A 14,607-nucleotide genomic window follows, 5' to 3' on the forward strand; every position below is an offset into this window, starting at 1 on the left:
ATAAATTTATAAATATATTAGAGAGTGATAAGGCTAAGGAGAAAAGTAAGACAGGGAAGGGAGAAAAGAAGAGTGTGTGTGTATGAAGAAAGGGACAGAGGGAGAGAGAGAGGAGATGGAGGGGGAGAGAGAGAGAGGAAAGAAGAAGAAGGGAGGGAAAAAAGGAGGGAGGAAAGATGGAAGGGGGAAGGGGAAAGAAAGAAAGAGAGTGAGAGTGTGTGTGTGTGTGTGTGTGAATGAGTGTGTGTGTGAGTGTGTATGTGTATGTGTGTGTGTCCAGGTGAGACCTCACTGAGAAAGTGACATTTGTGTAAAGATCTCAAGGAAGTGAATACAATCTGAGAAAATGAATCATGTGGATATCTCTGTGAAAAGAGTACCCCAAGCAGAGAAAACAGCAAGAGAAAACAGGGCTCTATGGTGGGAGCATAAACAGCATGTTTGAAAAATAACCAGGAGGCAGGTATGGCTGGTACAGAGTGAAGGGTCAAGATCAGGTGGAGACTGGGTTGGGGGGGGGGAGATGCTCAAATCAGAGAGGGCATTGTAGGTCACGAAAGAACTGGACCTTGCTCTAGCAACATGGGGGTGATTTGAGGGTTCTGACTGAGGAAGGAAAGATATGACTGTTTTTAAAGGATCACAGTGGCTGCTGAGTGAAGAACAGCCTGGAAGAAGGCAAAAGTGAAAGCCAGGAAGCTACAGCTACTCCCAGTGCCAGATGGTGGTGATTTGGACCAGGGTGATAGCATAGAGTTGTTGAGAAGTAGTAAAATTCTGGATATGTTTTCAAGACAGAGCCTATTGGATTTACTGAAAAATTATGTGTGGATATGAAAAAATGACAGGAGTTGAAAGTGACCCCAAAGTTTTGGGCCTGTGCAAATGGAAGTATGGAACTGCCATGAATTAAACTGGAGAAGACTGTGGGTGGAGAAGAATATTTAAAGGGAAATAATCATGAGGTCATTTAAGTTTGAGTTGTCTATTGACATCTAAGTGGAGATGGTAATTAAACAATACAAGGCCTAGAGTCCAAACATCAACAACTTATTTTATCAGCGGTAGTAGTAGTGGTATCTAACAAATTAGGGTTGTCATAAGGATTAAATAAGTTAGTATACGCAGTGTTTAAAATAGTGCCTTGCATTTAATAGGTGCTCAAAAACTATTACTATTACTATAATTATGGATAATAAATGTTTATTGAAATAAAAAAAATTATTGCCTAATATTGGTATTGTAATTGAGAGACCTATCAAGCTCCTTCCTAAGTATTGTCTTCACCCCCCCAAAAAGGTACATCATTTAATATGACCAGAAATAACAGACGTCAAAAGTGCTAAGTATTTTAAATTTGTGATATTAAATTTTTTAAAAACTTTAAAGTTTTTGGGCCGGCCCGTGGCTCACTTGGTAGAGTGCGGTGCTGATAACACCAAGGCCACGGGTTCGGATCCTATATAGGGATGGCCAATTTGCTCACTGGCTGAGCGTGGTGCTGACAACACCAAGCCAAGGGTTGAGATCCCCTTACCGGTCATCTTTATAGAAAAAAAAAAAAAAACCTTTAAAGTTTTAAGTCATAAAGAATTTTATGATATCCAGAATAAAAAAATTTTTAATCAACATGTCTGTTATACTCACATAATGGTAACATTTTATTATTAGAATACTACAGAAATCTCATTTTAAGGTATACATGATAGATGATCAACGTTTCTTTTATAATATCAATGTTTTTAAAATAATGGTTCATATTTGCTTTTACAAAAGTAATTTATGTTAATTGTACAAAGGTTTAAAAAAACTTGAGTTTTTTAAAAAGGCACCCCAAAATCAACCATGGTCCTGCCACAACCATTCTTAACATCTAGGGTATACCCTTTCAGATATAATTCTCTGTACATATGTACAAATAAATAAATAGGTATATTTTTCAAATGTTTTTTTATCTTACAAAATGCTCTATAAATTGTACCTCATACAAACATACACCCTATGCCATTAGATCCAGCCCTGTACCATCATTTTCAATAGCTGCAGATTCTCTTAATTTGAATGTACCAAAATTTAGCCCCTGGTAATCCCTTGTTTTGGGTTACTTAGGTTATTTCCATTTTTCACTATTACAACACTGCAGTGATCTCTGTTTGTATATCCTTGGGAAGGATCCAACTGCTCAGTAGGGATAAATTCTCCTTTAGGTAACTGCTGAGTCAGTTGTCTTGACTATGTTTAGGGCTCCTGACATCTACAGCTAGGTACCCATTCTCACTATACCTGACAGCTACAGACAGGCACCCATTCTCACCATACCTTCAACCAGTGCTGCTTCCAATCTGTTAGACAAAAAATGGCATCTTGTTGAGATTTTTAATTTGTATTTATTTTAATTATCAGCATGATTAGATTTTGGTGTGTAGAAGAGGGGAGTCATTGAGAAATACAACAATTCTATCTAAAACCTTTGCTTTAGTTTTTTTTCTTTTTTTTTAAATGACCAGTAAGGGGATCTTAACCCTTGACTTGGTGTTGTCAGCACTACACTCTCCCAAGTAAGCTAATTGGCCATCCCTATATAGGGATCTGAACCCGTGGCCTTGGTGTTATAAGCACCACACTCTCCCAAGTGAGCCACGGGCCGGTCCTCTTTGCTTTAGTTCTTACCCTTGGATCAGTATCTTCCTCTTCCTCATCAGGGTTATAGGTCTCAGCACAGACTAAAATTGGAGAGAAAAAATAAAGAGAAGAATGAATTTAACAAATGTGTGGTGTTAGGAAAAATAGGAAGTGAACAATTTCCTTTTATATTCACTGTATTCTAAAGTTGTAATGATTTCGTAACTCCTTCTTTCAATCAATAAATATGAGGTACTTCAAACAGTTCGTGGAAAAATGGAATTAAAAGATAAAAATAAAATATATAAACTTTATTTCTCAACATAAGCTCTATTAAGTTCAAGACATTTGTGTAAGCAATATATCAGCCATTCAATCCATCCCCAAAGAACTGAGGGTCCTGGAAATTTAACCATATCAATGCAGTCTTTTTTACATTTTTGGGGGGGGAGCAGCTAGCTGGTACAAGGATCTGAACCCTTGACCTTGGTGTTATCAGCACCAGGCTCTTCAAGTGAGCTAAACAGCCAGCACATTTTTACATTATTAACTGAAGAAAAATGAATGTCCTTTAAAGATTTTTTAAGATTAAGAAACAAAAAGAAGTCAGAAGGAGTCAAATCAGGACTATAAGGGGGATGCCTAATGATTTCCCATTGAAACTCTCACAAAATTGGCCCTGTTTGATGAAATGAGTGAGAGCATTGTCGTGGTAGAGAAGGTCTCTCTAATGAAGCTTTCTCAGGCATTTTTCTGCTAAAGCTTTGACTTTCTCCAAACACTCTCATAACAGATATTATCATTCTTTGGTCCTCCAGAAAGTCAACAAGCAAAAAGCCTTGAGCAAACCCAAAAACTGTTGCCTGCCATGTCTTCTGCTCTTAAATGGTCTGCTGTTGCTCTGACTGGACTGCTTCCGCCTCCTGTTAGCCATGGCTTTGATTGTGCTTTGTCTTTAGGATCTTACTGGTAAAGCCATGTTTCATCTCCTGTTACAATTCTTCTTCTTCTTTTTTTTTTTTTTAAAGATGACCGGTAAGGGGATCTTAACCCTTGGCTTGGTGTTGTCAGCACTACGCTCAGCCAGTGAGCGAACCGGTCATCCCTATATAGGATCTGAACCCATGGCCTTGGTGTTATCAGCAGCACAGTCTCCTGAGTGAGCCATGGGCTGGCTCCTATTACAGTTCTTCAAAGAAATGCTTCAGGATCTTGATCCCATTTATTTAGAATTTCCATTGAAAGCTCTGCTCTTTGCAAGTGATCTGGGGTGTAACAGTTCTGGCATCCACTAAGTGGAAAGTTTGCTCAACTGCAATTTTTCAGTCAGAACTATAAGCTGAACCAATTGAGATGTCTATGGTGGGGTTATTGTTTCTGCTTTGTTAGTCCTTTTCAATTGGGTCATGAACAAGATTAATTTTTTCCTCGCAAATTGATGTGGATGGTCTGCCACTGTGGGCTTCATCTTCAGCATCAACTTGTCCCTTCTTAAAATGAGTTATCCATTTGTAAACTGATGATTCCTTTGGGGCGATGTCCCCATAAACTTTTTGTAAAGCATCAATGATTTCACCGTTCTTCCACCCAAGCTGAATCACCATAAATTTGATGTTTGTTCTTGCCTCAATTTTAGCAAAATTCATGCTGCTCTGATAGGAGCTCTCTTCAAATTGATGTCTTATACTTCTTAGTGTCTCAAACGAGATCCTGTTCAGATATGTCAAACAGGTTAGTACAAGTTTATTTTGGTGCAAAGAAAAAAAAATTGAGATCCATGCATAGTTTTTTCATAATACATATTTTCCATGAACTTTTGAAGACTCCTTGTATATGAAATACCTACTACAAAACCCAGCTCTCTAGACATTAGTGGTCCCAAATAGAAGAGAGACAATGAAATATATCACCTACTAAATCCTATGGTAGTAAAAAGGACAAAAAAGGAGCTGTTGTTTCTGTTCAATTATAAGACAGGGATGAAAACCATGAAGTACAATGGATACAATACAAACACAGAGATACAAAGGAAATTACCAAAAGAGTCAATTAAAACAGTTCAAAGTCGGGCCGGCCCGTGGCTCACTCGGGAGAGTGCGGTGATGGTAACACCAAGGCCCCGAGTTCGGATCCCATATAGGGATGGCCGGTTTGCTCACTGGCTAAGCGTGGTGCTGACAACACCAAGTCAAGGGTTAAGATCCCATTACCAGTCATCTTTTTTTTTAAAAAAAAAAAACAGTTCAAAGTCATTATGTGCATGTATAACTTAACAATAAGAATGAATTGTGAAGCAAAACAAATATTACATGTCAGGCTCTGTTCTAGGTTTTTGTTTTCTTTCTTTTTTTTTTTTTTGGCAGTTGGCTGGTATGGGATGGAAGCCTGGACCTTGGTGTTATCAGTTCCACACTCTAACCAACTGAGCTAACCAGCCAGCCCCCAGGTACAATATTATATAAATCTAAAGTCAACCTGATTTTCTTTGTAAGTAACCTGTGTTTCTGTCAGGTGTCTGTAGGACTTCCCTTTGTCACTGTAACTCAAAGATTTAAAAATATTCACTGCAACATTATTTATAATAGCAAAATATCAGAAATGATATAAGTACCCATTTAAATAATGCAGCTGTGAGAAAGAATGAGAAAGATCTTCATGGGCTAATACAGAGCGTGTCCTAGGGGGGAAAAAGCAAAAAAATGCAAGGTAAAGAAGAGTGTATATAGCATGCTACCCTTTGCACAAGAAAAGATTTCCAAAAGAAAGGATTTCCATTAGAAAGGAGAGGTAAGAATTGGAGGAAAAATATATAAAAATATAAAATTATATATATATGATCATTATATATATACATATATATTTTTTTTCTTTCCACTTGTTAATTTTTCCAAAAGGAAATGATTCAGGAAGGATAAACCAGAAGGTAATACTTATTTTCCTAGTGGGTAGGTAGAAACAAGAAAGAAGGGATAGGGAAGGGAATGAAACTTGTCCAAGGAAACTCCTTATATAAAAGTTTTGACATTAAAGCCATGTTATGGGGCCGGCCCGGTGGTGCACTGGAGAGTGCGCCACTTGGGAGTGCGGCGGCGCTCCCGCCGAGGGTTCGGATCCCATGTGGAGACCGGTTCCCGCTCACTGGCTGAGCGCGGTGCGGGCGCAACACCGAGGGTTGCAATCCTGTTGCCGGTCCCCGGTACAGGCGCGACACTGAGGGTTGCGATCCCGTTACCAGTCAGTAAAAAAGACAAAAGGGAAAAAAAAAAAGGCATGTTATGATTCACATATTTAAAAAAATTAAATTTAATTTATATAAGGATAAGAAGTACCCCAAAACTGAATACAAAGAGAAACGAATGAACCTAACCACGCATCAGGCTGATAACATAACCACAGAGAAGGAAAGGAGAATTTTTCTTAATAGCTTCTGAACATAGTACTCTGACCACTCACCCTCAGCATGATATATTCCAACAACAAAAAAGAACTGCTGCTGGTAAAGGTATAGCGATTCCAAAACTCTTCTATGTGTATTACAGTATTTTTACGTTGAGTATACACAGATGTTTTTACTGAAGAGGAGAATACTAATATGGAACAGAAGAAGAATTAGAATTGGAGCTGTCAATACAAATAATGATTTTAAAATCTTACCCTTAGGTGTTAGAGGCAAAAAGATGAATTATCAAGTGAATAAAAAGGGTCTGTACTCACTAACAGAACTGTTTTGCCAAGAATGATCCAGATGTGATCACTGATGTTGCTTACAATGCAGCAAACCTGTTCCCTCTTTATAAAATAGGTCATTACAGCTGGAGAGTTTTCTTCTAATAAATCGTCAATTATCTGCAATAGCTGTGTGACCAAAGGTGATTTACTGCAAATCTCCACCCTCTCTTCTGCACAATCGATCTAAAACTTCTGATTTCCCTCCGAAGACAGTCATAAGGATTCAAGTAGACAAGTGCCTGGTATAGAATAAGGATTCAGTAAATGAGAACTCTTTCAACTATTACTTCTGTTCCGTTTGTTTTGGTTTTCAGGAATATTAACTATTGTTATCTTGGCTCTGTTCTCTGTCTCAGCTCTGTCAACAATTGTTCTTTATTCAAGACTGCCCTGTCTTGCTGTGTAATAGAGACTCAAAAAAGGAATACTTAAATCAACATGAATGCAAATGAGAAGCCTGAAGGAACTGCACCTCAGCAACTCCTCTGCTGGTAGGAGAAAACTGGATGCAGCCCTGATTCAAAGTTAGCTTCTGTTTTTTATTGTAAAGGCAAGGAAGTTTCACAAGAAAAATCAGTTGATTCAATAATTTCAAAAGGACACAAAGGGCCGAGCCCGTGGCGCACTCGGGAGAGTGCGGTGCTGGGAGTGCAGCGGCGCTCCCGCCGCGGGTTCGGATCCTATATGGGGATGGCCGGTGCGCTCACTGGCTGAGCGCGGTGCGGCCGGTCTCAAAAAGGACAAAAATAAAAAATAAAAAAATAAGGACACAAAGACATGGACAATGTGACAAAAGTTATCTATGGCTAAGTATAGCTTAAACAATGGAAACTAGTAACATCATAAAGTACAATTTGTGAAAAGCTAAGTTGATCAAACTGCGATCATTCTCTAATTTAAAATATAACCTCTCCTTAACTGATTTAAGCAAAAGTTACATTCTTATGATTAAATCTAAGTATAATTGTCTCTAAAGTTTCCACCAACAAACAACTTGCCCTTAGCGAACATTTTTTCACATTTTTCCCTACAGCAATTCTTTCTACATCTTTTAAGAACAATCAGTATGGGCCAGCCTGTGGCTCACTCGGGAGAGTGTGGTGCTGATAACACCAAGGCCACGGGTTCAGATCCCATATAGGGATGGCTGGTTAGCTCACTGAACACCAAGCCAAGGGTTGAGATCCCCTTACCGGTCATCTTTAAAAAAAAAAGAACAATCAGTATGTTAAATAATCAAAGTACATAATCCCATCCCTAAACAGCAATTAGAATTGATTAGATGGGCTGTTGCCCACTGGCTGTGGACTTTTGTCCCCTAGCCGAGGACTTTTGTCCCATACATGCATTACCTAAAAACCCTATACTAAAAATCAACTGAGAATCGACATTTAGTTGATTAGAATTAGATGGGCCATTGCCTGCTGGCTGTGGACTTTTGTCCCATACATGCATTACCTAAAAACCCCATTCTAAAAATCAAATGAGAATCAAGATTTCTAACTCTCTGCGCTGCCCTCCATCACAGTTTTTGCCCTTAACAACTTTGCTCTTTTTTTTTTTTTGCCTTCTCTATATATTTAACACTTGCTTATTGTTTTTAGTTTCCTTATAACCTTTCCTTATCACACCCATTTCCTGTTTCATCTCAACCTATCTTTCGCTGGCTTTTTTTTTTTTTTTTTTAAAGATGACCGGTAAGGGGATCTCAACCCTTGGCTTGGTGTTGTCAGCACCACGCTCGTAATAACTTCGTATAGCATACATTATACGAAGTTATACGAGATAGTATGCATAACAAGAAAGGAAAAATAGAATGCAAAGATATCAGCATATGAAGTCTTTGTGTGGAACAAAAGTAGGGATTTCAGCGCAGTTCAAATGGTAAGTTATGTTGAGAGACAGGCTAGAGGTGAGTTGAAGAGTTTTGTAGATATTCACCGGGAGAACAATGAGGATTTGGAAATAGGCAGATAATATTATCCTCTGAAAGTTATTATATGAAATAAATATATAGTGGATTATAGCTGAGATATAAGCTGGCTTTTTACTCAGAATTCACAGAGGCAATGATTTCTTGCATTCTACCGATCATTTTGTAGTGGATCTTCCTAGTCTTCGTTCCTCTTATATCCTTAATAAGCTGAGTTCACTCATGGTCCCTATATTTGTGAGCGTTTGTTTCTCATTTATTAGCAACCAAGCAATATAAACGGTTTATGACCCTAGTCTCAATTCATTTGTGTGATTACTAAAAGACCCCATATATCTACAACTAGGGAACAAGCTGATACATATCACTCCCAATTCCCAGTTTCTTGAAGACATTTACCCACTACAGCCCTGGTCTAGCTGCATCCCAGCTTCCCCTTCTTCACTAGTTATTTGAACAAATGGGATATCTAAGAAGCAGTGGCTTCCAGCATGTACTGTATGTGGAAAGACTCTCTCTTCCCTGCCTTAGCCTACAGTACTCTACTTGTGTGGACCATACCTCCTGTGCTGTAATGCCATCAATACTCTATGCCTGCCCAACAGGGACCTGGTATCCTAAAATAGATGGAGAAAAACTAGGCGGAATAGAGTGATTAGACAGACACCATTCTAGTCCCTGAAACAGCAGCAGGTGATACTCTGAATAGACAGCTGCCCAGTCCTTGGCTGGTGTGGGCCTTGATGTGAGCCAGGGAACTGACAATCGGGTGTAGGCAATGACTCACTACTTCTCCAAGCATTCTTATTTCTAGAAGATGAAGCCAGGGTGCATCTATCTCGGTTTTGTCCTAAAGATTAAGGGCAAACACCCTTAGTTCCTAGCCATTTTTGTTGCCACTTTTTATGCTTTCATAGGTATTTTGGGAGATGATTGAAGAAGCTTCACTGAGGGCATCTAACCAGATGGTATTTTTTGTTTGTTCATTTATTTATTTTTTGGTGGTTGGCTAGTACAGTGATTCAACCCTTAACCTTGGTGTCCCTCTACACTCTAACCAACTGAACTAACTAGCCAGCCCCAGACACTATGTTAAACTGGAAGTTTCTGAGTTCTCTGTGCTCTTCATTAATGTTATAAGCCCAATTTTCTAAACCAGAAATTTAGAAGTTGCTATGGATTGATTGAATTGTGTCCCCCAAATTTCATATATTAGAAGCTTAATCCCCAGTGTAAATGTTGATGATGGTAAATCCTATTATGGTAAGTTAAAAGGTGGGGACTTGAAGAGGTAATTAGATCGTAGGACCATGCTGTAGAATGGATTAAAAACGGTGTTCATGGGCATGGTTTGGAGGGCTTTAAAATGAGGAGGTTAGTGTCTCTCTCTGCTCTGTCATTTTGCAATGTGATACCCTGCTGTCACTGAAGTCACCACCTGTGTTCCCTGGACTTTGTACTTCCCAGCCTCCAAAACTGTAAGCAAAAAATTTTGTTTTCTTATAAAGCACCCAGTTCTGAGTATTTTGTTATAAGCAACAGAAACGGACTAATAGAGAAGTCCTCTTTCACCTCTTATCCAATGAATACATCAAACTCTGCTTCAGAAATATTCTAATATTTGACCTTTATTCAGTCTATTGCAATAGCTACTCTTTGGTCTAAGACTTCAAAACATCTACTTGGAATAATGCCTTTTTAAAAAACCTTCACTTTAGGAGATAGAATGAGTACATGGGTATTATACTAACTTTCTCTACTTTTCTGTATGTGTGAAAATTTTCATTTAAAAGATTAAAAAAATAAGCCTTCAATGATGAGACTGATATGACTTTACTAATAATGATATTTAATATCCGGCTAGCTTATTTCAAGGCTTGTTTTTCCTCCAATTTTGGAGGAAACAGCAACTTAGCTCATTTTTATATTTTTAGACATTAATATAACTGAGGCAACAAATGTTATCATCCTCAAGTCTTAAGACACAGCACTGATTTAAACAAAGTTATTTTCATTTAAACTATTAATGTTTCTATCTGTAGAAAATATTACTCCTGAATTTTTCAAAACTGGTTTTGAATTTTCTTCCCTTTTCTATTTCTTTCTTTATGATGATAAAAACACATGAGATCTACTGTCAGAAATTTTTAGGTCCACAACACAGTATTGTTAACTATAGGCTCAATGCTATACAGTAGATCTCTAGAACTTATTCATCTTGTAACACTGAAACTTTATACACCTTGAACAGCAACTCCCAGTTTCCTCCTCCCACCAGTCCCTGGCAATCACCAATCTACTATTTCTATGAGTTTGACTCTTTTAGATACCTCGTATAAGTGAAATCATGCAGTACTTGTCCTTCTGTCACTGGTTTATCTTATTTCATTCAGCATAACGTCCTTTCTTTTTTCTTTTGAATTCCAGACTCACCGCTCTTTGCCCTCTTCTGCTGTTCCCACCCAACCTCTCTACCTCTTTCGAGTCCTGATCCCAAATTACTTCCCTCATTTTCTGTGTAAAAATCCACTTTTGAGTGACTATTTGATTGCTGTCTTGATGGTTCTGCACGTCAGGGAGCTTATCTCAGTGTACAAGTTACCTGGAGAAGGTCCAGAGTCTGTGTGATCTCCTACACAGCCTCAAGAAGTACACTGTGGGTCATGAGATGCTCAAGATCTATTGAAAATGAAGATTAAAACAGCAGCACAGCCCCTTGTTTATGGAATGTATTTTACTGAAGTTCTCCAGCAGATGTCACTATTTAGTAATGTGATACTGTACAAAGTGACAACAGATTCTCCAGTTGTTTTCTTCCAAATGTTGATTAATTAGTACTTCCTTCATCCAGAAATGTGAATCATTAAAATGTACTTGTGAAAGAAAACCCTTTCAGTTCTACAGAAAAATGAACACAGATGTGGCTCACAGGTCTGAGGACCTGTACTGCCCCACCAGCACCCATTAAGTTGACACAGTCTGGGTATATTACTCAGCTAGGGTTGCCATAACAAAATACCACATACTGGGTGCTTTAAACGACAGGAATTTATTTTCTCATGGTTCTGGAGGCTGAAAGTCCAACATTAGGGCAGGCTGGTTTTTCCTGAGGCCTCTATCCTTGGTTTGCAGATGGCTATCTTCTGTGTCCTCACATGGTCTTTTATCTGTATTGCCACTCCTGGTGTCTCTTCCTCTTCTAAGAACACCAGTCCTGTTGGATTAGGACCCCACCCCTACAACCTCATTTAACCTTAATTACCTCTTTAAAGGCCCTATTTTCAAATACAATCACATTGGGGTTAGGGTTTCATTATATAAATTTGTGTGTGTGTAGGGGGAACACAATTCAGTCCATAACACTACATTTCTAAATTATTTTAAGCAATGCTTAATAATATTTCAGCTGGATAGCTATGGGTAGAGAAGATACTGCAGCATACTGTGAAAGGATATAAAGATAAGAATCAGTATTTTAGTACATTGCAAGTATGTAAGCCTTAAAGGGCAGGGATATCTGGTGAAGAGTACTTACCATGCAGAACAGTGGACTGTTCTGTTGACTGTCACAGTCATCACTAGAGTCAGAATAATCCCTGCCTAAATGTGGCACAATACCAACACACAAATTTTTGATTTATGTGCTTGGAAGCTTAACATGTACTTAATAAATTGAAGGTTGGTTTTTTTGTCTGTGTGTTTTTTTTATGAATGAGGTTTTTAAATTGCTATGGTTTGAATGTGGTTTGTCCCCACCAAAACTCAAGTTGAAATTTGATTCCCAATGTGGCAGTGTTGGGAGGTGAGGGCTACTGGAAGGTGTTTGGGTCATGCCGGCAGATTCCTCATGAGTAGATTAATGCCGTCTCTCAGAAGTGGGTTCTTGCTGTAGTGGGACTGGATTAGTTACCAGTTAATTACAGGATTTAACCAATAAATTCAGTAATTAGTTACTGACTTTGTTCCCTCTCATCTTTGGTCTCTTTATATGTGCCTGCTTCCCTTTCCACTTTCTGCCATAAGTTTAAGCAGAGTGAGACCCTCACGAGATGGGCTGCCCAATCTTTGACATTCCAACCAGAATTGTGAATCAAATAAGCCTCTTTTCTTTATAAGTTATCCAGTCTGTGGTATTTTGTTATAGCAACATTAAACAGACTAAAACAGACAACTGGTACCAAGAGTTGGGTGTTGCCACAATGATGGAGTTTGGATGTGTTGTCCCCTCCAAAACTCATGAGGAAATTTGATCTCCAATGTGGCAGTGTTGGAAACTGATTGAGTCATGGGGGCGGATCCCTCATGAATGGATTAATGCTCTTCCAGGGGGAAGGGGGATTAATGAGTGAGTTCTCACTCAATTAGTTCCCACGAGAGCTTGTTGCTTAAAAAGACTCTGGCACCTTCTCTCTCTCTTGCTTCCTCTCGCCATGTGATCTGCTTGTACCTGCTGGCTGCCTGCCACTTTCCACCATGAGTAGAAGCAGCCTGAGGCCCATGCCAGATGCAGCTGTCCCAGAATCATAAGCCAAACAAACCTCTCTTCTTTATAAGTTACCCTGTCTCAGGTATTTCTGTTATAGCAACACAAAATGAACTAAAACACACACAGACAACTGAAAATGTGGGAAGCAGCTTTGGAACTGGGTTATGGGTAATAGCTGGAAGAATCTGGAGGAGCAGACTAGAAAAAGCCTGTATTACCATGAATGGAGCATTAAGCAAGATTCTGGTGAGGGCTCAGAAGACAAAAAGATGAGGCAAAGTTCAGAACTTCTTAGAAATTGGTTAAGTGGTCATTACCAAAATGCTGATAGAAATATAAACAGTTAAGGCCATTCTGATGAGGTCTCAGATGGAAATGAGGAACAAGGTATTGAAACCTAGGTAAAGGCCATCCTTATAAGGCTGCAAAAAGCTTTACAGAATTGTGTCCATGTAAGAAGATGGAAAGCATATCTGGCAGAAGAAATTTCTAAGCAGCAAAGCATTCAGGCTGCTATGTGGTTACTTCTAACTGCTCACAGTGAGCTGCTAGAGAAAAGGGAAACAGAGCAAAAAGATTTGGAAAAACCAAAGCCTGGCCATGCAGTAGAGAATAAAACACCATCTACAGGAGAGAAATCCATGGGTGCAGCCAAGTGGCTACACACTAAAGAGATTAGCATAGCTAAAGGGAGCCAGGTGCTGTGCATCAGGACAACAGAAAAAAGGCCCAGAGGCCTAGCAAGGCAGAATGGTTTTGGGGGATAGGCCCTGGGTGCTTTCCATGGGTCTGCTGCCCAAGGCCACCTTGGACCTCTGCTTCCTGCATCCTGGCCACTCCAGCTATGATTCAAGTGGGCTCAGATGTGGCTTGTACCAGTGCTTCAGAGGGCACAAGCTGTAAGCCGTGGCAGTGTCCACATGGTGCTGACTCTACAGGCACACAGAGTATGCAAGCTATGGGGTCATGGCAGATTCCACCTAGATTTCAAAAGATTTTTCAAACAGCTTTTGGGATCAGGCAGAAACCTGCTGCAGAGGCAGAGCTTTCACAGCATCTCTACAAGGGAAATGCCTAGTGGAGCTGTGGGAACAGGCTGCCCCTGAGACATCAGAATTGTAGAGCCACCAGCAAGCAGTGTGCAACACCCACCTGGGTAATCTACAAGCACCAGACTCCAACACATGATGGCAGCCACATGAGCTGCACCCAGCAAAGCCACAGGGTTGGGGTTGCCTGAAGCCTTGGAGTCCCAACCCCCACACCAGTGTGCCCAGTAGGCAGCACATGAAGGGAAAGATTATTTTGGAGCTGTAAGATATAATGTCTTCCCTGCTGGGTTTTAGACTTGTTTGGGGCCTGTCACTCTTTCTTTTGACCTACTTCTCCCTTTTGGAATGGAAATATTTACCCAGTGTCTGTCCCACCATTGTAGCTTGGAAGTAAAAAACTTGTTTTTCATTTTCACAGGCTCTCAGATGAGACTTTGGATTTTGGACTTTTGAGTTGGTGCTGAAACAAGGTAAAACTTTTCAGACTACCGGGATGGAATGAATGTATTTTGTATATGAGAAGGACATGAGTTTTGATGAGCTAGGGGAAGAATGCTATGGTTTGAATATGGTTTTTCTCCTCCAAAACTCATGCTGAAATTTGTTTCTCAACATGGCAGTGTTGGGGGGTGTCTGGTCATGGGGGCAGATCCCTCGTGAATAGATTAATGCCCTCTCACAGGAGTGATTCTTTCTCTCACAGGAATGGATTAGTTCCCAAGAGAGTTGGTTGTTATAAACAAGCCTAGTCTCTCTTGCATCTCTCTTTGCATGTGCCCACTTCC

At 39.6% G+C, this 14,607-nt stretch overlaps 1 protein-coding gene across 1 annotated transcript in view; it reads right to left on the bottom strand.

Annotated features, from left to right (window-relative positions):
* The window catches only part of IP6K2 (inositol hexakisphosphate kinase 2), a 172,466-nt gene that overhangs the window by 99,437 nt on the left and 58,422 nt on the right, over nucleotides 1-14,607 (bottom strand). Inside the window, exon 3 of the mRNA XM_008565770.1 lies at nucleotides 2,671-2,723. Within this exon, the coding sequence (XP_008563992.1) occupies nucleotides 2,671-2,723 (53 nt within the window). The remainder of the gene's footprint in view (nucleotides 1-2,670; nucleotides 2,724-14,607) is intronic.

This window comes from Galeopterus variegatus, unplaced genomic scaffold, assembly GCF_000696425.1.
Source record: "Galeopterus variegatus unplaced genomic scaffold, G_variegatus-3.0.2 Scaffold203, whole genome shotgun sequence".
NCBI classification, from domain to species: domain Eukaryota; kingdom Metazoa; phylum Chordata; class Mammalia; order Dermoptera; family Cynocephalidae; genus Galeopterus; species Galeopterus variegatus.